Source organism: Zea mays, chromosome 3, assembly GCF_902167145.1.
Source record: "Zea mays cultivar B73 chromosome 3, Zm-B73-REFERENCE-NAM-5.0, whole genome shotgun sequence".
Taxonomy (NCBI): Eukaryota; Viridiplantae; Streptophyta; class Magnoliopsida; order Poales; family Poaceae; genus Zea; species Zea mays.
The window spans coordinates 42470159-42494807 of record NC_050098.1 but is presented as its reverse complement, the minus strand read 5'-3'; the positions used below and the strand labels follow the sequence as shown (position 1 = coordinate 42494807).

At 53.5% G+C, this 24649-nt stretch overlaps 1 protein-coding gene across 1 annotated transcript; it reads left to right on the top strand.

Annotated features, from left to right (window-relative positions):
- Positions 1-14653: 14653 nt before the first annotated feature.
- Positions 14654-23004, top strand: LOC100191325 (uncharacterized). Its single transcript, NM_001136759.2, has 8 exons — positions 14654-14937; positions 15048-15148; positions 18213-18353; positions 18642-18708; positions 20654-20808; positions 20902-21003; positions 21659-21778; positions 22431-23004. Exons 1-8 carry the CDS (start codon positions 14913-14915, stop codon positions 22596-22598), a joined length of 879 nt encoding a protein of 292 aa, NP_001130231.2. The 5' UTR covers positions 14654-14912; the 3' UTR covers positions 22599-23004.
- The last annotated feature ends 1645 nt before the right edge of the window (positions 23005-24649 follow it).

Here is a 24649-nt window from a genome sequence, read left to right as displayed (position 1 = left end):
TTCGATTTCGTATCCTTTTCCTTTTTCCTCTTTCTCTATCTCTTGCAACAGGGACCGGGAAAGGGGGATACCCCGAAAAGGATCCTTCTCCGCGAAGGAACCGGGCTCCGAGCCCCCCCCCCTACTGATCAGGGGTTCGAAGACTGGCCCTCCGAAGGGTTCAACAGTCGCCTCAGATCGCGTGGGCCCGACACCCACTACTGGTCAGGGGTTCGAAGGCCAGCCCCCCGAAGGGTTCCATGGCCGCCTCAGGCTACTCGGGCTCCGCGCCCATTACTGATCAGGGGTTCGAAGGCTGGCCCCCGAAGGGTTCACAGTCGCCTCAGACACCGAGCGAGGGATGACCAGGGGTACGTTCGATACATAACCAAGGCTCGGGCTGCGCTCCCGAGGTACCCTAGGACATTTCCGAGACCAGCAGGAACGATCTTGTAACGGAATCCCATCGGAGGGAGGCATCGAGCCCTCGGACCCCGTCGCCAGGGGACCGGGTCCGGCAAGTCACCCGTAGGTACTTTTGGGCGTGCCTCTGGGCCCCTAGCCGACCCCCAACGAACGGGGCACGGACGTCCACTCGGATTACCCGCTTGTAGCTCACCGGAGACACCATGTTCGGTGCCCATCGAGGGTAACATGGCGCACTCCCCCCCTCCTCCTTGCGGAAAGGCGACGTAGGGGCGTATGTAAAAAGCCGAGTCTGTCCCTGATCGTCCTCTCGCCCTGTGCAGAGGCTCGGGGGCTGCTCTCGCAAAAACCGGCTCCGGCCAAACCGTTGACAGCGTCAACATACCAGCCCGAGAGCTTGGGCCCCGACCGTGCACCCGGGCTACGACTAGTTCGCATGAGGGAACGACCAGACCAGCCGAAGCATTACGCAAGGTATTAAGACCTCGAAGGAGTGTAACCACTCCTCCGAGGCCTCGGGGGCTACACCCGGCGGGTGCGCTCGCACGCACCCACCGGAACAAAATGCAACCGAGAAAGGCTGGTCCCCTTGCAAAAATGTGCGACGAAAGCCTCCAAGCGAGTGCTAACACTCCCTTCGAGGCTCGGGGGCTACTGTCGGGGACCATAATTAGGGGTACCCTCAAGACGCCTAATTCTCAGCTGGTAACCCCCATCAGCATAAAGCTGCGAAGGCCTGATGGGTACGATTAAGTCAGGGATCAGTCCACACGAGTGACTCGACCACGCTTCACCCGAGCCTAGCCTCGGCCAAGGGCAGCCGACCTCGAGAGACTTCCGTCTCGCCCGAGGCCCCCCTTTTTACGGCGGACACATCACCGGCTCGCCCGAGGCCTTGGCTTCGCTCAGAAGCAACCCTGACTAAATCGCCACACCGACTGACCAAGTTGCAGGAGCATTTAACGCAAAGGTGGCCTGACACCTTTATCCTGACACGCCCCCCCCCCCCCCCCGGTAGAGCCGAAGTGACCGCCGTCACTCCACCGCTCCACTGACCAGTCTGACAGAAGGACAGCGCCGCCTGCGCCACTCCGACTGCGGTGCCACTCGACAGAGTGAGTCTGACAGGCAGTCAGGCCTTGCCAAAGGCGCCACGACGAACTCCGCTCCGCCCGACCCCAGGGCTCGGACTCGGGCTAAGACCCGGAAGACGGCGAACTCCGCTCTGCCCGACCCCAGGGCTCGGACTCGGGCTAAGACCCGGAAGACAGCGAACTCCGCTCCGCCCGACCCCAGGGCTCGGACTCGGGCTAAGACCCGGAAGACGGCGAACTCCGCTCCGCCCGACCCCAGGGCTCGGACTCGGGCTAAGACCCGGAAGACGGCGAACTCCGCTCCGCCCGACCCCAGGGCTCGGACTCGGGCTAAGACCCGGAAGACGGCGAACTCCGCTCCGCCCGACCCCCGGGCTCGGACTCGGGCTAAGACCCGGAAGACGGCGAACTCCGCTCCGCCCGACCCCCGGGCTCGGACTCGGGCTAAGACCCGGAAGACGACGAAACTCTGCTTCGCCCGACCCCAGGGCTCGGACTCCGCCCTGGCCTCGGCCGGACGACCTCCGCCTCGCCCGACCCCATGGCTCGGACTCGGCCTCGGCAACAGAGGACAGACTCAACCTCGGCTTCGGAGGAGCCCCCACGTCACCCTGCCTAGGGCACAGACCCGCCACGTCAACAGAGAGCGCCATCATCGTCCTACCCCGAATCGACTCGGGTCACGGAGAACAAGACCGACGTCCCATCCGGCCAGCTCCGCCGGATGGGCAATGATGGCGCTCCACAAGCTCTGTGACGACGGCGGCCCCCAGCTCTCTTACGGAAGCAGGGCGACGTCAGCAAGGACTCGACCGCTCCAACAGCTGTCCCTCCGCCAGGCTCCGTCGCACCTCCGACAGCCACGACATCACGCCAGCAAGGTGCCAAGACCTCTCCGGCTGCCACATTGGCATGTACCTAGGGCACTAGCTCTCGCTCCGCTAGACACGTAGCACTCTGCTACACCCCCCATTGTACACCTGGATCCTCTCCTTACGACTATAAAAGGGAGGACCAGGGCCTTCTGAGAGAAGGTTGGCCGCGCGGGACCGAGGACGGGACAGGCGCTCTCTTGGGGCCGCTCGCTTCCCTCACCCGCGTGGACGCTTGTAACCCCCCTACTGCAAGCGCACCCGACCTGGGCGCGGGACGAACACGAAGGCCGCGGGACTTCCACCTCTCTCACGCTCGGCTCCGGCCACCTCGCCTCTCCCCCCTTCGCGCTCGCCCACGCGCTCGACCCATCTGGGCTGGGGCACGCAGCACACTCACTCGTCGGCTTAGGGACCCCCCTGTCTCGAAACGCCGACAATAATGTTGAGGCAGCTGCCCCCATCCATCAGGACCTTGGTGAGCCTGACATTGCCGACGACGGGGTCGACGACGAGCGGGTATTTCCCCGGGCTCGGCACATGGTCGGGGTGGTCGGCCTGGTCGAAGGTGATGGGCTTGTCGGACCAGTCTAGGTAGACTAGCGCCGCCACCTTCACCGAGCAGACCTCCCGGCGCTCTTGCTTGCGATGCCGAGCCGAGGCATTCGCCGCATGCCCTCCATAGATCATGAAGCAGTCGCGGACCTCGGGGAACTCTCCTGCTTGGTGATCTTCGTTCTTGTCGTCGTCGCGGGCCCTGCCACCCTCGGCGGGTGGCCCGGCCTTGTGGAAGTGACACCGAAGCATAACGCACTCCTCGAGGGTGTGCTTGACGGGCCCCTGATGGTAGGGGCACGGCTCCTTGAGCATCTTGTCGAAGAGGTTTGCACCTCCGAGGGGCTTCCGAGGGTTCTTGTACTCGGCGGCGGCGACAAGGTCCGCGTCAGCGGCGTCGCGTTTCGATTGCGACTTCTTCTTGCCTTTCTTCTTGGCGCCGCGCGGAGCAGACGCCTCGGGAGCCTCTTCCGATGGGCGGCCCTGGGGCTGCTTGTCCTTTCGGAAGATAGCCTCGACCGCCTCCTGGCCAGAGGCGAACTTGGTGGCGATGTCCATCAGCTCGCTCGCCCTGGTGGGGGTCTTGCGACCCAGCTTGCTCACCAGGTCGCGGCAAGTGGTGCCGGCGAGGAACGCGCCGATGACATCCGAGTCAGTGATGTTGGGCAGCTCAGTGCGCTGCTTCGAGAATCGCCGGATGTAGTCCCGGAGCGACTCCCCCGGCTGTTGCCGGCAGCTTCGAAGGTCCCAGGAATTCCCGGGGCGCACGTATGTGCCCTGGAAATTGCCAGCGAAGGCTTGGACCAAGTCGTCCCAGTTGGAGATCTGCCCCGGAGGCAGGTGCTCCAACCAGGCGCGAGCAGTGTCGGAGAGGAACAGGGGGAGGTTACAGATGATGAGGTTGTCGTCGTCCGTCCCACCCAGTTGGCAGGCAAGGCGGTAGTCCGCGAGCCACAATTCCGGTCTCGTTTCCCCCGAGTACTTCGTGATAGTAGTCGGGGGTCGGAACCTGGTCGGGAATGGTGCCCGTCGGATGGCCCGACTGAAGGCCTGCGGACCGGGTGGTTCGGGCGAGGGACTCCGATCCTCCCCGCTGTCGTAGCGCCCCCCACGCCTGGGGTGGTAGCCTCGGCGCACCCTTTCGTCGAGGTGGGCCCGTCGGTCGCGTCGATGGTGCTCGTTGCCGAGGTGGCCCGGGGCCGCAGGCGTGGTGTTGCGCGTGCGCCCGGTGTAGACCGAGGCTTCCCGCATGAATCGGGAAGTCGCGACATGAAGTTCCGAGGAATATCCCTGCCTTCGGGAGGCAGTGCTCTCGGCCCGTCGGGCCGCAGCGCCTTCCAGGAGATTCTTGAGCTCTCCCTGGATTCGCCGACCCTCGGTGGTTGATGGCTCCGGCATCGCGCGGAGGAGCATCGCTGTGGCTGCCAGGTTCTGACCAACCCCGCTGGATGCGGGCGGCGGCCTGACCCTGGCATCGTTGGCGACGCGGTGCTGGAGACCTTGGGGCAGGTGACGTATTTCTCCGGCTAGGGGTTGGCCCGCCCATGCCTGCCCGACGTCCCGACGGATCGGCTCAAGCGCTCCTGTTCCCTTGTTGAGCCTGGCCTGCGCCTCGCGGACTTGCTCGAGTCGTGGGTCGTAACCCCCCGCCGGAGCGGGGACCACAGCTAGCTCCCGTGGGATGTCGGCGCGAGGCACCGGCCTAGGAAGATCGCCGTCCTCCGGCATGCCGAGATGGTTGCCTTTGGAGGGATCCCCTAGCTCGACGTGGAAACATTCGCGGCTTGGGCCGCAGCTCTCGTCGCCAAGGCTGCGGCTTCCGTCGGAACAGTCGGATAGGCAGTAGTCACATGCGGTCATGAAGTCCCGCATGGCACTGGGGTTGCCAAGTCCGGAGAAATCCCAACAGATGCTGGGATCGTCATCTTCCTCGGACCCAGAGGGCCCATAGGTCGAGACGTCCGTCAGTCGGCCCCAAGGCGACCGCATACAAAACCCCAGTGGGGTTGCACTCGCCTCAATGAGAGCGCCCGCCAAAGCGAGGTCGTTTGGCGGGTTGAGGCCGAGTCGAAATGACGTAAGATGGGAGTTAGTCGGTACCTTTTGGTCGACGAGGAGCGACGTAGTCACATCGGGGACTGGTTGCACCGTCATCTCAGGTACGAGGGCGACGTCCTGTAGGCTTTCCGCGAGCGCGCCGGCGTCGTCTTCTTGCTCGGGGTCAGCGTGTCGCGGGGGGACGGCGCTTGCCTTCGTCTTGAACGCGAGGTCGACGTCCGGCGTGCCTTCCGTCGGGGCGTCGGGGGCGTCGATTCGCTCGACGGCCAACGAAGCGCGGCCTCCCGCTTGGCCTTGATGGCCCCGCCTCCTCCTCCGTTGGTGGGGGAGAGAACGGAGCGAGCTCGAATGTTGCTCTTCCACCACGCGGGGAAGATGTCGTCGATTCCGCCGCCGGCGGGCGGGTTGTCGGCCGCCATTGTCGTTGTCGCGCGGCGGTGGAAGAAGTATCATGTCGTAGCTGCCGTCGAAGGACATGAACTCAAGAGTCCCGAAACGAAGCACCGCCCCGGGCCGGAGAGGTTGCTGGAGACTGCCCATCTGGAGCTTGACGGGGAGCTGTTCGTCAGCACGCAGCAGGCCCCTACCTGGCGCGCCAACTGTCGGCGTTTCGAGACAGGGGGGTCCCTAAGCCGACGAGTGAGTGTGCTGCGTGCCCCAGCCCAGATGGGTCGAGCGCGTGGGCGAGCGCGAAGGGGGGAGAGGCGAGGTGGCCGAAGCCGAGCGTGAGAGAGGTGGAAGTCCCGCGGCCTTCGTGTTCGTCCCGCGCCCAGGTCGGGTGCGCTTGCAGTGGGGGGGTTACAAGCGTCCACGCGGGTGAGGGAAGCGAGCGGCCCCAAGAGAGCGCCTGTCCCGTCCTCGGTCCCGCGCGGCCAACCTTCTCTCAGAAGGCCCTGGTCCTCCCTTTTATAGTCGTAAGGAGAGGATCTAGGTGTACAATGGGGGGTGTAGCAGAGTGCTACGTGTCTAGCGGAGCGAGAGCTAGCGCCCTAGGTACATGCCAATGTGGCAGCCGGAGAGGTCTTGGCACCTTGCTGGCGTGATGTCGTGGCTGTCGGAGGTGCGACGGAGCCTGGCGGAGGGACAACTGTTGGAGCGGTCGAGTCCTTGCTGACGTCGCCCTGCTTCCGTAAGAGAGCTGGGGGCCGCCGTCGTCACAGAGCTTGTGGAGCACCATCATTGCCCATCCGGCGGAGCTGGCCGGATGGGACGCCGGTCTTGTTCTCCGTGACCCGAGTCGATTCGGGGTAGGACGATGATGGCGCTCTCTGTTGACGTGGCGGGTCTGTGCCCTAGGCAGGGTGACGTGGGGGCTCCTCCGAAGCCGAGGTTGAGTCTGTCCTCTGTTGCCGAGGCCGAGTCCGAGCCATGGGGTCGGGCGAGGCGGAGGTCGTCCGGCCGAGGCCAGGGCGGAGTCCGAGCCCTGGGGTCGGGCGAGGCGGAGTTTCGTCGTCTTCCGGGTCTTAGCCCGAGTCCGAGCCTTGGGGTCAGGCGGAGCGGAGTTCGCCGTCTTCCGGGTCTTAGCCCGAGTCCGAGCCCTGGGGTCGGGCGGAGCGGAGTTCGCCGTCTTCCGGGTCTTAGCCCGAGTCCGAGCCCTGGGGTCGGGCGGAGCGGAGTTCGCCGTCTTCCGGGTCTTAGCCCGAGTCTGAGCCCTGGGGTCGGGCGGAGCGGAGTTCGCCGTCTTCCGGGTCTTAGCCCGAGTCCGAGCCCTGGGGTCGGGCGGAGCGGAGTTCGCCGTCTTCCGGGTCTTAGCCCGAGTCCGAGCCCTGGGGTCGGGCGGAGCGGAGTTCGCCGTCTTCTGGGTCTTAGCCTGAGTCCGAGCCCTGGGGTCGGGCGGAGCGGAGTTCGCCGTCTTCCGTGTCTTAGCCCGAGCCCGAGCCCTGGGGTCGGGCGGAGCGGAGTTCGCCGTGGCGCCTTTGGCAAGGCCTGACTGCCTGTCAGATTCACTCTGTCGAGTGGTACCGCAGTCGGAGTGGCGCAGGCGGCGCTGTCCTTCTGTCAGACTGGTCAGTGGAGCGGTGGAGTGACGGCGGTCACTTCGGCTCTGCCGGGGGGGGGCGCGTGTCAGGATAAAGGTGTCAGGCCACCTTTGCGTTAAATGCTCCTGCAACTTGGTCAGTCGGTGTGGCGATTTAGTCAGGGTTGCTTCTGAGCGAAGCCAAGGCCTCGGGCGAGCCGGTGATGTGTCCGCCGTAAAAAAGGGGGGCCTCGGGCGAGACGGAAGTCTCTCGAGGTCGGCTGCCCTTGGCCGAGGCTAGGCTCGGGTGAAGCGTGATCGAGTCACTCGTGTGGACTGATCCCTGACTTAATCGTACCCATCAGGCCTTTGCAGCTTTATGCTGATGGGGGTTACCAGCTGAGAATTAGGCGTCTTGAGGGTACCCCTAATTATGGTCCCCGACACCATTAAAAGTTGGAATTTTAAATTTAATCTTAGAAAATAAGTCATTAGGGGGATGACGAACCACACGACGTGCACGACCACGGCGATCTCCATCGTCCTGCTCAGTGTCACCGCCGTATTCCTGCTCCATCTTTGTGGTCAATGCATCAAGGCGTGCCAAAATGGTGTCGAGTGTGGTGCGAGTCGCCGTTTGAGCAAGGTCAAGTTGGTTGAAACGCTCGGTCGTCGAAGTGATCGTTGAATCAAGCCGTTCATGCATCGTCCTAATGTCAGCAGCAAGTCCATCAACTTGTCCCCTTACTTCCTGCAACTGGGCATCCACCATGTCGTGTGCTCCTGCCATAGTTAGCGCAAACACCAAAACACCAAAAGGAGAAAAACCAACGACAAAAACAGGGGTGTACTGCTCACAAGGCGCTCACACTAGTGCTGTTATCAAGTTCTTATCCGTTCTTACCAAGCCACAGTGGTGAACTGCAACCAACAGGTGGAACCGGTGAAAGATTGGATTAGCGATTGCCTGGAGAAACAGAAACCTTCTCGTCGTAGAAATATGTGGAGTTTTGGGTAGGCTGCACTCAAGTCAAGGATTAGCACGATCAAACAATAATGCAAAGTTGAATTATAGTGCAAAACACGAAACTATATTGCTGGCCACAGGTGCAAAGGATGGATGGAACTAGCAGAATGGCAGTACCGTAAATATTGTACTAGTGATGCCCAAAAGGCACTAGTAGAAATCACAGGTGATTTTGTTTTTCTTTTTTGTATGATTTTTTTGATATTTTTCTCAGCACAAGAAGCAACAAGATAGGAGCTACACGAAGTTTCACCTAAAACAGAGATCAGATGTGGTCTACAGAAAATCAGGAAGTTCTCTGAAAAGCGTGCGAGAACTTTAACGAATTTTTTCTTTATTTTCCTGAATTTTTTTGACAATTTTGTCGAAACCAAACAGACCAAAGGTCAGTTTGGCCGGCCTCAGAATGGTGTCAACTAGCTCCTGTAAAAATTTCAGATTTTTTGGACACCCGAGCGAAAAGTTATGCCCGGTTTAAGGAAGGTACCTCAAGTTATGTTTTCAAACGACCGGGATGAAACAACTGTATCCTTTCTCCTTCGTTGTTTTTTGTTTCTGTTTTTTTACGTAACCGAAGGAGAAAAACAAGGAAACGATGTTGACTCGGTTTGTTTTTTTTCTGTTTTTTTTCGTAACCGAAGGAGAAAAATAAGGAAACGGCCGTTGACTCGGTTTGTTTTTTCTGTTTTTTTTTGACGTAACCGAAGGAGAAAAACAAGGAAACGATGTTGACTCGGTTTGTGGCGTGATCAAAGGGGAGATGGTGGCGGCGCTAGGGTTTGAATGGTGGAAGAACACAATGCAACCAGCAACAAATGACGCGAAAGCACACAAATTCAACAATGCAGATTATTGAAAGAAAGTGCGAGGCTCAAAAGGGTGTTGGGATAAGGTCTAACCTGAATTTTTATGTGGTTTTGTGGACTGTAGGAAAAAAACACTCGATAAACTCACCAATCAACCTGGAAATCTGATACCAATTGATGGAGCTGAGGTGCCCGATCTTTCGGCGAGTAGAGATAATTCCGATTTGGCGGAAGTTGACCCTTGCGATCCGACTACGACGAGCAAGCCCGAAGCGCCAATGCAATCGCTGAACCAACTCCCTGTGGTTACCGACCTTGCTGATGCGAGATCGGCCTGATCATGAAGATCGTTTCCTGTGCGCAATCGAAGAACGAACAAGAAAAAGATGCGAGCAATCTAATCTATTACTCGAGGGTGGAGTTCTGAATACACGAAGACAGCGCAGATTTGCGCGTGTTCGAGAGTAGCTAAAGCTAATGTAAAACAAAACTCCCAATAATAAAGGAGGCGCAGCTCCTGAATAAATAGAGAGGGGGCGCAGCCCCTAGGGGCGGCCAACCCTAGGTCGTCCATTATGGGTCGCAATTGGGCTGGTCGTCTATTCTTCCGGGCCTTCGTTCTTTAACAACATGATGTAGTTCAATTCTCTTGCACGGGCCCGAGTCACTGGCCCAGGTGGAAGGGGTGGCGCCTGGGCTGGAAAAGGTGCTGCTGGTGTAGATGTGCTCATGTTGGTGTTGATGTCCGCATCAACAGGGGCGGCCGAGCGGCGGCTGGGCGCGCGGGCAGGGGCGGTTGGGCCGGGCGGCGGCCTGACCGGGGAGAGGGAGGGGAGGGGAGAGGGAAGGGAGAGGGGAGGGCTCACCGGGGACGGGGACGGGGCGGCCGAGCGGCGGGGCGGCCGAGCTGTAGGGGGCGGCCGAGCTGCAGGGGGCGGCGGCTAGGGCAGGGGGGCGGCGGCTGGGGTGAGGAAGAGAGAGAATGAGAGGGAGGGAGAGGGGTTTTGGGGGGGAATTGGGGAAAGGGAGGGGGCGGCTGGGCCAATGGGCCCAAAGGGGGCGCGCGCGGGGGGCGGCTGGGCCGGCCAGGGGCGGCCCACGGCGCGGGAGAGAGAAAAAAAGGAGGGGAGAGAGGAAGAAAAAGAAAAAGAAAGAAAAGGGAGAAAAGGGTTTTTCTCCTTTTCGAAATCCGATCTTCCTAGATGAATGCACTTACATTTCTAAGCAATCGAAGAATGCATGGTTCGGCATGGTGCATCAAACAACATAAAGTAATTTAGGGTTTTTCTTTACACGGAAATTCCAAACCAAACTCCGCTATAACTTTGGAAAAGATCAAGGTTTAGCGAGGGAACGAGAAAAGAAAAGGGTAACGCCTGAATTTGGTGAGAGAAAAGAAGAAAAAAATTCTACCCCCAAATTCAGGGCGTTACACCGGCGGAGGGGTGCAACTGGGCTGCATGATGAAAATCCTTGAAGCCGAACGATGGCTGAAAGGTACCAACTCCCACGGAGTTGCGTTCCCCCAACGACAAGGCGGAAGGACTGCAGGCATCCCCCATCCGGGGGCTCGGAAGGTGGAAAGACACGATGCATAAGGGAGCACGAAGACATGGTCACCTTTCAAGGGGGTCACCCTCCTTTTAAAGGCGACTCTCCCTACTTGCGTCCTCAGCCGTCGTGGGCCGAGTCTTCTCCAACACGCTCCAAGGTCCTCCCCCTACGGCGCGAGGGCTGGGTCCCACGCGTCATGCAAGCTGGCCCAGAGCAGAAGAAGCCAAACCGCCGCGCGCGGTGCATGCAACCGCCCAGCGGTTACAAGCGGCTCTCCACTTTTGCCCAGACCAGCGGGCGAAAGGGCGGGCAGCCACGCAGGCGGCATGCAACTGCGCCAAGTGGGCGCACTTCTCCGACTTCCAACACGCCCAGCATGGAGGCCCAGGCCCACGCGTCATGCAACCGGCGCGCCGGATGCTGCGTGCGAGCAACTGCACCGCCACTCGCGCCACTACCGCGCCTCCTCGACTGCGGAACCAATACCGCGACTCGAGGCGACCCAGCGCACGACCCAGCAGCGCCAGCCTGGCGCGACGGTCAATGCGGCCAAAAATGGGCCGGCAGTAATGGCAGTGGCAGGCAGGCAGGAGCAGCGGACACGTCGTCAGCCAAGCTTACGTCCCATCCGGGGGCAGCGAGAGAACCCTCCCTCACGGCGTGAAGACGACGCGCCCGTGTTCCGTTCCTCGAACGGCTCGCGCAACGGCTGCCCCGCGAACCGCACGCCCCGTTGCATTCACTCCGCGGCGGGAAAGGCGGCGCCTCTAGCAGGGGAAGCGAGCGACGCTTCGCCTTCGCCATAATGACCGCATCAAAAAAGGTGCGCCACGTCATTCGATTTAGTATCCTTTTCCTTTTTTCCTCTTTCTCTCTCTTACAACAGGGACCGGGAAAGGGGATACCCCGAAAAGGATCCTTCTCCATGAAGGAACCAGGCTCCGAGCCTCCCTACTGATCAGAGGTTCGAAGGCTAGCCCCTCGGAGGGGTTCAACAACCGCCTCAGAGCGCGTGGGCTCCGCACCCACTACTGGTCAGAGGTTCGAAGGCCGGCCCCTCGGAAGGGTTCAACGACCGCCTCAGGCTACTCGGGCTCCGCGCCCACTACTGATCAGGGGTTCGAAGGCTGGCCCTCGAAGGGTTCACAGCCGCCTCAGACACAGAGCGAGGTATGACCATGAGTACGTTCAATACATAACCAAGGCTCGGGCTGCGCTCTCGAGGTACCCTAGGACATTTCCGAGACCAGCGGGAACGATCTTGTAACGGAATCCCATCAGAGGGAGGCATCGAGCCCTCGGACCCCGTCGACAGGGGACCGGGTCCGGCAGATCACCCGCAGGTACTTTTGGGCGCGCCTCTGGGCCTCTAGCCGACCCCTAGCAAATGGGGCACGGACGTCCGCTCGGATTACCCGCCAGCAGCTCACCGGAGACACCATGTTCGGCGCCCACCGAGGGCAACATGGCGCTTTCCCCCCTCCTCCTTGCGGAAGGCGACGCAGGGGCGTATGTAAAAAAGTCGAGTTTGTCCCTGATCGTCCTCTCGCCCTGTGCAGAGGCTCGGGGGCTGCTCTCGCAAACCCGGCTCCGGCCAAACCGTTGACAGCATCAACATACCAGCCCGAGAACTTGGAACCCGACCGTGCACCCGGGCTACGGCCAGCTCGCATGAGGGAACGACCAGACCAGCCGAAGCATTACGCGAGGCATTAAGACCTCGGAGGAGTCAAACCACTCCTCCGAGGCCTCGGGGGCTACACCCGGCGGGTGCGCTCGCGCGCACCCACCGGAACAAAACGCAACCGAGAAAGGCTAGTCCCCTTGCAAAAAAGTGCGACAAAAGCCTCCAAGCGAGTGCTAACACTCCCTTCGAGGCTCGGGGGCTACTGTCGGGGACCATAATTAGGGGTACCCTCAAGGCTCCTAATTCTCGGCTGGTAACCCCCATCAGCACAAAGCTGCAAAGGCCTGATGGGTGCGATTAAGTCAGGGATCGGTCCATTCAAGGGACTCGATCACGCCTCGCCCGAGCCTAGCCTCGGACAAGGGCAGCCGACCCCGGAGGATCTCCGTCTCGCCCGAGGCCCCTCTCCAGCGACGAACATATCTCCGGCTCGCCCGAGGCCCTGTCTTCGCCAAGAAGCAACCCTGACCAAATCGTTGCGCCAACCGACCAGATCGCAGGAGCATTTAATGCGAAGGTGGCCTGACACATTTATCCTGACACGCGCCCTTCAGTCAACAGAGCCGAAGTGACCGCAGTCACTTCGCCGCTCCACTGACCGACCTGACAGAAGGACAGCGCTGCCTGCGCCGCACCGGCTGTAGTGCCACTAGACAGAGTGAGGCTGACAGGCAGTCAGGCCCGGCCCCAGGCGCCATAGGAAGCTCCGCTCCGCCCGACCCAGGGCTCGGACTCGGGCTAAGCCCCGGAAGACGGCGAACTCCACTCCGCCCGACCCAGGGCTCGGACTCGGGCTCAGCCCCTGAAGACGGCGAACTCCGCTCCGCCCGACCCAGGGCTCGGACTCGGGCTAAGCCCCGGAAGACGGCGAACTCCGCTCCGCCCGACCCAGGGCTCGGACTCGGGCTCAGCCCCTGAAGACGGCGAACTCCGCTCCGCCCGACCCAGGGCTCGGACTTGAGCTCAGCCCCAGAAGACGACGAACTCCGCTTCGCCCGACCCCAGGGCTTGGACTTAGCCCTGGCCTCAACCGACGGTCTCCGCCTTGCCCGACCCAGGGGCTCAGACTCGACCACGGCCACGGAAGACAGACTCGACCTCGACCTCGGAGGAGCCTCCACATCGCCCAACCTAGGGCGCGGGCCGACCACGTCAACGGGAGGCGCCATCATTACCCTACCCCAAGCTGACTCAGGCTACAGGGAACAAGACCGGCGTCCCATCTGGCTCGCTCCGCCAGATAGGCAATGATGGCGCCCCGCACGCTCTATGACGACGGCGGCTCTCAGCCCCCTTACGGAAGCAAGAGGACGTCAGCAAGGACACGACAGCCCCGACAGCTGTCCTTCCGCCAGGCTCCAGCGCTCTTCCGACGGCCACGACACCACACGAACCGGGTGCCACAACCTCTCCGGTTGCCACGACGGCATGTACTTAGGGCGCTAGCTCTCCTCCGCTAGACACGTAGCACTCTGCTACACCCCCATTGTACACCTGGATCCTCTCCTTACGCCTATAAAAGGAAGGACCAGGGCCCTCTTACAGAGGGTTGGCCGCGCGGGGACGAGGACGAGACAGGCGCTCGCGTGAGGCCGCTCGCTCCCTCTCCTGCGTGGACGCTTGTAACCCCCTACTACAAGCGCACCTGACCTGGGCGCGGGACGAACACGAAGGCCGCAGGATTTCCACCTCTTTCACGACCGTCTCCGGCCACCTTTCTCCCCCTTCGCGCTCGGCCTCGCGCCGACCCATCTGGGCTGGGGCACGCGGCGACATTTCACTCGTCGGCCCAGGGACCCCCGGTCTCGAAACGCCGACAGTACTTTATCTGGGACATGTGGCTTGATTAGGCGGAATTAAGCTTGAGGGGGTTGACCTGCTCAGTCCCTTAGCACGCAGTTAGGGCTAACCATATGGGTTCTTGACTTGACATAGTAGCAGAGGGCACCCATTCCTAGGGTAATGACAACATCCATCTACAAATATGGTGTTTGTCGTGCTTATATCTGTCTTGGGTGCCAATAATAGTAAATTTATCTGTTTTTAAAATGGTTGGAAACCATGAGTTCTGCGAGCGGTATTTACTAATATCACCTATGTGATGTTTGCCGTCCGTTTAACTATACTCTTTAGATGCTACTCCATCCGTTTATAAATATATGACGCCATTGACTTTTTTTAAAAAAACTTTGATCACTCGTCTTATTTAAAAAATAATGAGTTATTATTTATTTTTTGATTTAGTTTACGTTTGACTTAAAATTTTACTTTTTAAATAAATATTTTGAATAAAATGAGTGGTCAATGTTTTAGAAAAAATTAACAATGTCATATATTTGTGAACGGATGTAATACATCTTTTATGCTATATTTGATTTCTTGAAAAAAAATCCTAGAGTCAGACATGTTCTAATAAATAAATGATAACCCATAAATAATAGGAACAATTGGATCTATACCATTAAAAGATCCAAACTTTAGATATATACCATGGACCACACATGTCATTGACTCATGTGGACCCACATGTAAGTGAGATAGTAATGGTATGGATCCAAAGTGGTGATCTTTTAATGGTATAGATCCAAATTTCCCTAAATAATAACCCACGAGGCCTCGAAGCATCCACCGCGCAGCCCAACCAACCAGGCACCAGGCAACTACCACCACCGTCTCAACACGACAACACCCGTCTGGCCGTCTCGCCACGCTCGTCCGGCAGTCTCCTACCGGGCTCCGTCCCGTCCCGCCGCCTGCATCACCCAAGGGAAGTACAGCCGAGCCCCCACTCGCGTTCCCTGCCGCGCGACCTGATCGTACGGCCGGGGAGGCTGCCGCGCCTCCTGACCTCGCTTCCGCCTCGCCTCCCCGACCGGACCAGCGGCCTCCGTCTGAAGATGCAGGGCGGCGTCTCCGGATTCCGTAAGACGCTACCGCCCCTAGATCGCTGGAATTTTGCGTCTCTAGCAGCTCGTGCTTGTACAGTTTTCTGATCGAGGCGGCACTGATGCCGTTTCCCCTTTTGGTTCCAGAGAACGCGCCGGTGACGCGGGCGGTCGTCGTCGCGAGCGGCCTCCTGTCCGTCGTCTTCAGCGCGCAGCGGCGCGCCCGCGCCCTCGGCATCTCATACCAGGTGGGCCGAATCTCGCCGGTTCTGCTCAGTCTGCTGCGCTTGCGATTAGGTTTCCCGAATCTGTGTATTCGTTGTGACACGACCCTTAGCTTTATTCTTGGTGACGCTTTGTTTTGGTTGTATGGAGGGCCGATGGGATCTAATCTTCGGGGCTGTAGGTAAAGGTGTACCCGTTGTGGTCTTCAACTGATGCTAAGTTTTCTTTGTGGTGTTGGAAACGTTGCGTTGGTGAAGTTTATTTTATGCAGCTTAAATTGATATCTTAGGGTTTCAGGTTTTGGATTTGTTGCGCAACTGGGAGTATTGGCTCTTCATTATTGAAGGTTACAGATGTGGAGGGGTGTTGGTGGGACAACATGACTTATGCTTGTAGGATGGTACCAGTTATGACTGCATGGACTAAAGTTTTTAGCTGACCTGTGGAATAAGGTAGTGAGATCCAGGGCAGTGATTTTTTAGATGTTTGATATAGAAATGATGTATGGATTTAGACATCTGTTCTACAGAGATGGGCAATGCTGCCATTATTGTCAACAGAAAATAAAAGTGCGGGATCAGTTGGTCACCACCGAGTTGAATATCCATGTGCAGTCACATCTCCAAAACGGAAGACACTATAGGACATGTACCCTTGTGCATTTTGGCTTGTATATAAGTGTTACAATCTAATTAACTGACGGCATCTCTTAAAGTTCATGGAACTTGTATATTAGTTAACTAGCACTGCATGGGCAAACTATATATGTCTTTTGCATGGTCTGCATTCTGAAAATTAATTTGGCAAACTAAAATTCACGGTATGCAGAAGGTGTGAGAAGCTTAGCTGATATTATCTCACCAACAACAATTAGGGTGTAAGTAGCACAAAAGCATCACTTTATATAGGTGACTCCTCCACTATGATATGTTGCACATGACGTGTGCACTATGTGGTTTCAGTGATGGTCTTAGATTCATGATTCCAGAAATTAATTCATAAATGGTAGCATGTCGTTATCATTATATCAATTTGCCATATGAATGTCTGTTTGTTGAAATTTATTTGAAATTATAAAAGCTTCAAAGGAGCTTGAACTGCATCCATTTTTTTTTTGGCGATGCTCGCTGGGAGTAAGGTGTACCCGGCGAGCCAATGGTAGTAAGAGATCCAAGGGGACTGGACTGGAGACAGAACATAGGAAAACACTAGGGAACCAATAAGAAAGGCCATGCCAAATTCGGCGCCGCCTGAGTCATCTCCGGCGACATTGGATGGTCTAGAAGGGGTCCACGATAGAGACCGATCTGAGGGAGCAGAGCAGTGAGGAGCTGCAGCAAGAGGTAGGGAAGGAGCGGAGGGCAGGCTGCGCACGAGAGCACGCAAGGGAGATGTGGTGGTGCTGGACCTGCTTGAGAGGGGAGTGTGCATTCATGTCTCCGTGATGGCATGACCTGAGAAGGGGTGGTGTGCACAGGAGGGCATTCTTTGGTTGCCTAGTGGGCTGGGCGACCATTGCTCTTTTCTGTTTTTCGTTTTCCTTTCCTTCTTCCTGCTGTTATTTTCCTATTCCTTAGGATGGTAAAGCGCCGCCTCGCCTCGTCTTATGAACGCCTAGGTATTGCCTACGGGTTGTGAGGGTGATATGTCACCACAATTTGCCATGCTGCCTTAAAAAACATGACTGCATAATAGAATTACCTGTGGAATGTGAAGTTCATTGTCAATTCGTTACATGTGATATTTAATTCATAACTATCAATGGGTTAATTTATTGAAGTCCACAATTATCTTCTACCATGCCTTTCCCAGAACAGTAAGGCCCCGTTGTTTCGTTGGAATTGAATTCCATTCTAATAATCATAATTTAGACACAAACTAATTAAGTTAATATATTTTGTATGTGTAATATATTTGTATAGTATCCCAAATCATGAGAGAGATAGTTATACACTACACTTATGTTATTTTTCTCGAACCACTCACTACACTTATGTTATAGAGAAGCAAGTAGAAGAGTATGCTATAAGTTGTACATTAGAAAAGTAACATGCAAATCTATAGAATCAATTTCCATCTCTCAACTCATGAATTTGAGATAGACTTATGCATAAACTTTGGAAAGTTGTGGAATGTCACATTCTAAAAAAATAGCCTACTCCGTTAGTTTTATTCCAATTCCTCAAAATGAAGGGAAACAAGCGGGGTCTAATTGTAATTTTCTGTTGTACGATTAGTTTGGCTCCCTATCTTCTATAAAGCCCTTATGTTTCGTACCTAAATACTCCCTCCGTTCCAAAATAATATTCATTTTAGCTCTTGATTTTTATGTCTATTTAGTGTTGGATTACTTGTTTACTTTTGCTGTTGTATTGGGCTTAGGCCCAGCCCATGTACTTCTCCTCATTTATATATATACAACAGCACACCCTAATCAGGGTTACGGTTTTCCCTCAAACCACTCTAACATGGTATCAAGCCAGCCTTCTCCCTCCCTCCCCAACCATTCCTGAGCCACCAGAGCTCCATCGCCGCCGCTGGCCGCCTGGGGATTGCCGCTGCCGGCCCATTTCCTGGACATGGACGGCTCCTTCTTATACCCCTTCTCCCTACCCACCAGTGTTCTTAAGGCGCCTAGGCGAGCAAGTGGACTAGACAAGCGCCTTAGCGCCTAGGCGGCGCCTAGGCGACGCCTAGGCGGGAATGGCGAGCAAGGCGACCAGTTTTGCCCGGGCGCCTGGACGCCTAGGCGTCGCCTAGGCGACGCCTAGGCGACGCCTTAAGAACACTGCTACCCACCCTCACATGGCGCTGGGCATCTGTCGTTTCCATCGGCGCCACCTCACATGCTCACATTTAGAAATGTTTGACATCTTGGGGAAAATTGAATGTTAACTCTTGATTATAAGTGGCAACTAGCAAGGTGTCTTAATTTGTATATTTGTCCTTTATTTCATCTATATCTTTGATGTTACTCTTTTTTATTACTTGTCTAATCACTGACTGCTATCTTGAACCTTCTATTTTTATAAGAAGTTCAATCATTCTAAGATTAAGCCTGATCAATTATTTCTATTATTATTTCAGGACACTATAACGAATTTTCGTTTATGGAAGATATTCCCATCTGTATTTGCTTTTCAGTCAACACCAGAGTTAATGTTTGGACTGTACCTTCTGTATTACTTCCGTGTGTTTGAGAGGCAGATAGGCTCTAACAAATACTCGGTAGGTACTTTACCTTTTATATTTCTCCTTAGTATTCTAATGAAATGGAAAAACTGTCCTCTCCAAGAACTTGCACCAATATTCCCATAAATTGGTGTGGCTTGCACTTTTGACAATGAACTTGAGAACTTAGCTTTCTAGGGAAGTCCAAAATACATGAAATTTCATGGGCATGTGATGAAGCTTTATTGCTAAATTAGTTAAGTTTTGCAAAAGGTTCCAAATATAACACTACTTCTGAACAATTATGATATGATGCTTGTTCATTTTTTCCATTTGACTGTGCAGGTTTTTTGTCTCTTCACTATCACAGCATCATCGCTCCTCGAGATCCTGTCATTGGTTATCTTGAAAGGTAAATTAATGGAGCAAACTTCTAAATAATGCCATTTGGGCTCACTCAAGTAATCATATATCTTTTAATGCACTTAATAGCAATGTGATCTGCTTACTTCCTAAATAACTTCATTAACTCTAAAAGTCGAGCTTCCATTCTCCTGTTCTCTTTAATCATTGTCGTTATTTTTTTCTTGAACAACACAGAAGAGCTGTGTGCCATACTGTCATTTCATTAAGAAGAGATAAAAGTTTGGAGAGACAAGAGTCTACTCCTACAACAAGGGAGAGAAACTCCCAAACCCACACTCACATCATTGATATAGTTTTGATTAGAAAATCAGGAAATGACTGCCATATTTGATTGGAAACAGAAATACTATAGTGTATGTTAGCTTTTGATAAGATAGAAGCAGATGTTTCAATAATGTAAAGCACCTCTTTGGTACAATTTTTCGAGCTAGTGTAATATTTTGTAGAACAGATTCCCATTTTTTTATTTTAGTAAACCTGATATCTAGGGTTCCAGGCCTGTTTGGTTCCATTTTGCTGCGCTGTAGTATGATTTTTCTCACGCAGGAGAGCTGCATGTCATTTCATTAAGATAGAAGATAAAACATCGGGGAGGACCAAGTGGTCTACCCCTAGTACAGAACACCCTATAGAAACACCCTGAAAACAAAAACGACCAGGACCCCCATCACCTAACCGGGCTAGGATCAACGACCTGTTAAGGAGCTTCTGCAGGTCAACAGCTCCAGCCATACACCATAAAAGGCACTCATCCCCAATTTTCTGGAGGAGCTGGAGATGTGCCTCTGATCCTTCAAACAAATAAGACTTCCAAAACTTCCAAATCTCCCAGGCTACTAAAATGAACAGAGTATTGAGCCCCTTTCATGCCTCCTTCTGCACTCTCTTGACCGAACGTGCCCGCCAGTTAAAAAACCGAGTATCCTCATCCATAGGCGCAATAACTACCAGGTCTAGGGGCTGTAAAATGAGTAACCAGATTTGCCTGGAGAAAACACAGGACACAGCAGATCAAGATATGTTGAATAGTCTTGTCGGCCTGGTCACACAAGAGACAGACCTCCGGGTGAGGGAGGCCGCACTTAGCGAGTCGATCTGCTGTCCAACATCGGTTATTTCTGGCCAGCCACAAGAAGAAATTACACTGTAGAGGTGCCCTGCTTTTCCAATTTTTCCTCCATGAACCAAATTTAATGGATCCTTCAAAAAAGACAGCATAGGTTGACTTGCTACTGTAACACCCGGTCTGGGTAAACTTCCACTGATGCTGATGACGAACATCCTGCTGAAGAACCAGTCCATCTACCAGGTCCCAGATCAGAAGAAAATCAATCAGCAGCTGTACAGTTAAGCCCCTTGAATATCAGAGACCCAGTTTCTGTTAAGGAGGGCTTGGGCCACAGTTCCACCCTTGGTTACTCTCTTTGGAATTGCTTTGAACAAGGGGCCAATTCGATTGGAAGTGCTGTAGTATGATAAAGATTCAAATTAGCTAGTCTTTATGAATTCCAAATAAGTTCACTTCATTTTCCAAAGATGCATTCGATTGGAAGTGCTTCTCGAAAAGTTTCTGGGAACATGGCATTTGTGTTTTCTGGAGAAAGTGTAATTATTCTCTAGAGAAGAGCTCTATCCATCTGTTCCAGAGCATTCAGGAAAAAATGTCTCCTGAATTTTGTTGGACAGAACTCTTGGTTGAATGCTCTTCACCATTTTAAAGTTGCTAGCATTTTAAATATGTTAGCTAAGTCCGCCTTCTGCTATTTGTCACATCATTCCCTTGATATTTATTTTATGTTGATTAGTGGTTTAACTATGAGCATTGTTTTTGAATCATGTTTTGATTATATCTTATATGCCAATTGATGGCATAATCATGAGCCTGTGCACTTGTTAAAATGTTAAGTCTCCCTCTTCCATTTTTCTTGCAGATACAAATTACATCAGCACGCTTGCATCAGGGCCTTATGGTCTCATATTTGCCTCTTTTGTTCCCTTCTTTCTTGACATTCCAATCACATCACGGTTCCGTATTTTTGGTCTGAATTTCAGTGACAAATCATTCATTTACTTAGCTGGTTTTCAGGTCAGTCCCTTGTCATAATCATAACTGAATTTATTTGATTTTCTGTTTTTTTTTTCAATTCAGCCATTATCTTTTTTTAATTTTACCTGGCAGCTTCTTTTATCTTCTTGGAAGCGCTCCCTTATTCCTGGTATATTTGGTCTGGTTGCTGGTTCTCTCTATCGTCTAAATGTGCTCGGCATCCGCAAGATGAAGGTTACTAAACATCACTTTTCCAGCTTGTATTTTAGTACTGTTAATATTTGTTCCTTGGCTTGTTTTCATATTTCCGTTACAGTATTCTTCACTCATGAGTCAGGGCATCAGCAAGTTAACTTCCTGAATTACTAGATAATATGGAATCGAATCAAACCAAGTACTAGCTCCCTTGTTCCATCCTCTGCATGGCTCCGATCTAGTAAATAGCATATAACCCCCATAGAAGAAAAGAAATAAGTAAGCTCAGACAGTGACTGGACCGCACAGAATCATATTTCATCAGCTCTTTTTTCTTGAAATTTTATTGGTTATTTACCTATTTGCTATCATATATTCATAATCCCTATCCCCTAGCCTTTTATTTCATTTTTCTTGTTACAGTGGTCATGTGCCCCATGCACATATTCTTTGAAATGCACTACATGTCTTTTCCCATGCACAAGGATAAATAGTCTATTTCCTTTCGGAGTGTAAGATTCATCATGAAAAGCACTTCTCATATTATGTAGTTGTATGCTAGTAAAAGTGGTCTCCTTGTAGACTGACTGTCAATGTCCTAAACAACTTATATTTTGAACTGAAGTACTACAATTGTGAATGCATATATTTTTCTTTCCTCTTTGGTGTCATAAAATTCCTGCCTCTTGTACAGCTTCCACAGGTTATTTCATCATTTTTTGCAAGATATTTCGCCCCTTCCCCAGGAAGCACATCTCGCCCCTCCAGGAGTCTTGTTGGAAACACACCGTCCCATAGAGGCCGTGCTGTTCAGGTTACCTTACAAAGAACTTAGTTAATTTCTGTGTGCAATGGCTCTTGGATCTAGAACTAATATATAATTTAGCTATAATTGTGGTGGCTTTTCGAAGATTTGACATAGTTGCTTTGCTTGCAATGGCTCTTGGATCTAGAACTAATATATAATTTAGCTAGAATCTTTTGGTGGCTTTCCGAAGATTTGACATATTTGCTTTGCTTGTTTATGACATAAAAAATGCCGATAACTGTGCTTGATAATACTAATTATTTCTTTATCTCAAATATGAATGATGTGTGCATTACATACATATAGTTAAATTCCAAGCTATAAATGCAAACTTGCTTTCATGATGCGTTAGTCTGGGATTATTCTAATAGTCTTGTGGCATTGTTGTGCAATTATTTTTATTCTGATATGAAGATTGAAGTCTTATCAATCACTATATCATAAAGTCACAATTGATAAGACTTCAATTTGGGAGTACGTACTAAGAATTGGAAGATTGAAGTCACAATTATTCTTATAATTCATTAGATGCAATTATTCTTATTCTTATCCTTCATTGGGAGTACGTACTAAGAATTTCATCTAATGAAAGCAAATTACTAGCTGTTGTTTAGTCGATCAGCCTGTTGCGCACTGCTGACTTTGTTCTCTCAAGCAGAATCAGCCATCAACTGGATTTGCACCTATCGTGGAGCCTCCAGAGTCCTCCGTTGCTATGCTGGTCTCAATGGGCTTTGATGGCAATAACGCAAGGCAGGCACTCGTGAGGGCTAGAAATGACATCAACGTGGCAACGAACATCCTACTGGAAGCACAGTCTCATTGAACTAACGCACTGCAACTTTCTGGTGGTAAATTAGAGGGAAGAACTGGTTATATTCCAAGATGAACAAACAATATGAGCACATTGGACTACAGATCGGTAGATTAGTGCCTCATTTCATCTACCTTGAACTGCAGGCCGACAGTTTAGTAAATCAGCGTATACATTTGCGGCAGTTAGTTTTATCGTGTCAATACTTAGATGCCTTACATACAGAGAATGTAATATTCCAATTTCAGCTTGTAGGATAGATGATATAAGCATTCATAGTGTACAATTCATCCGATGTTTTACAGCTTTAGAACTTGTTCCAGCACGATATGTGGATCGTGCTGAGTTCCTTGATGTTGCAAAGAAAACGAGGAAGGACATCAGGGATCGGTAAAATTTAAGCTTGTTTTAGGGCGAACAAGAAACAGAACGGGTACGAAGGCGAAACATGCTCGGGCATGGCTTGGGTGCAATATTTTCCTAAATGCAGAACGGTTGGTCATCTGCCATTCATTCATTAAACAGCTAAATCTATATACTATTTGTTAAGGCTGTAAGTGTAGCCTGCCGTTCTGCCTCTCATCCATCTGGACCATCCGTAGTATCGTGCGTCCCATCTGTCCGTCCGTTCTGCTGTTCTCTCCTCAATCGCACAACCGTCGTCGTTCCCTTTCTCTACTCCCAATCCTGTAGCCGCCGCCGCTCGCCTCCACTCCCACGCCCATCGCGTCACGCTCGGCCTCTCCTCATCGAGATTCCAGGCGCGCTCGCGCGCGGGTCTCCCTGTAGCACGCCCCGCCGCGTGCAGGGGAGAAGAAGGTGACTCCGGCCTCGGTCGTCGTTGCCGTCATACGAGGGCGCCGCCTCGTCGCCTGCGACCGCGACGTTCTCCGGCTTGAGCCGTTGCGGCGTCGGTGTTGGCGTATGCTGCAGGAGGAATTGGGGACGACGCCGTAACGCGATCACGACACGGTGGAGGACATGGCGGGCCGCTGGCGAACCCTAACTTCCTGGCGCTAGATCTGGCCTCGGTTCATAGAATCGATGATGTGGCTCCTCCCTCTCCTCTCGTTGACGGGCCTGCAGAGCACCGTGGGCGCGCTGTGGTTCGTGAGGCAGAACATGTCGAGCCCTCGGCACGCCGCCAACACCTACCCCGACGCCTCAAGCTCCACCGTCGGGAGCTCCAGCTCGCCCCCCCCCCCCCGTGCGGCGTGGTCGTGGCCTTTGCCCTTCTCCTCTAGCTCCAAGGGAACAGCGGGCAGGACAAGTTCGCCGTCCGTGTCGTCTCCCGGCGCGACCGCCCATGCCCAAATCCTCGCTAGCTGCCTCCCCTGCTCGTGAGGTCGACGCCTACGGATCGAAGGACGCCAGAGCCGCCCCTCTCTAAGCTCCCCCTATGGCCGCCGCAGGCGATTGCAAGGAGAAGGCGGCGGGCGATGAAGACTCCACCGAGAAGTTGGCAGTGGTGTTGTCCGCACGCAATTGGAAGGCCCAGGGGCATCGTCCAGCCCACACCCATCCAATTTAGGGGCTTCTTGTTGTGCTCTAAGGCCCCAGTAAGAACCCCAATCCCTAGATCTCTTTTCGTGTGTTAAGTTGTGCTTAAGAACTGCTGATGCGGACATTAGGTTAGGACAAGGATTTTGGTTAATTGGAATAAGGCAACGCTTTAACCTTAGTTCCTCAGTTTCAGCTTTAACATGTGCTGTATCCGTAGTATATGCTCTGGTTAACATATGCTCAGTTTCAGACACTATTGGTTGTTTTCAAATCCTAGGATTCTTTTAGCTCAGTACCTTACATTTCTGCTGCTTGTGCTCTTCTCCGAGGTTATTTTCGCAGACTACAACAATGATGGTGGTCGGATGTAGCTCGTCCAAGCTTGCACTGAAGGAGACAAGATGAAGAGGATTTTGCAGAAGCACTAACGTCGATCAACACATGATGGGGAAGCATCCCACTCGGTTCGTACAAGCTAATCTGGGTAACTTGATCTACACCTTGTTCTAATGATGATGTTTCATGGTTTATATATAATTTGCAGCACTGTAGGCATAATC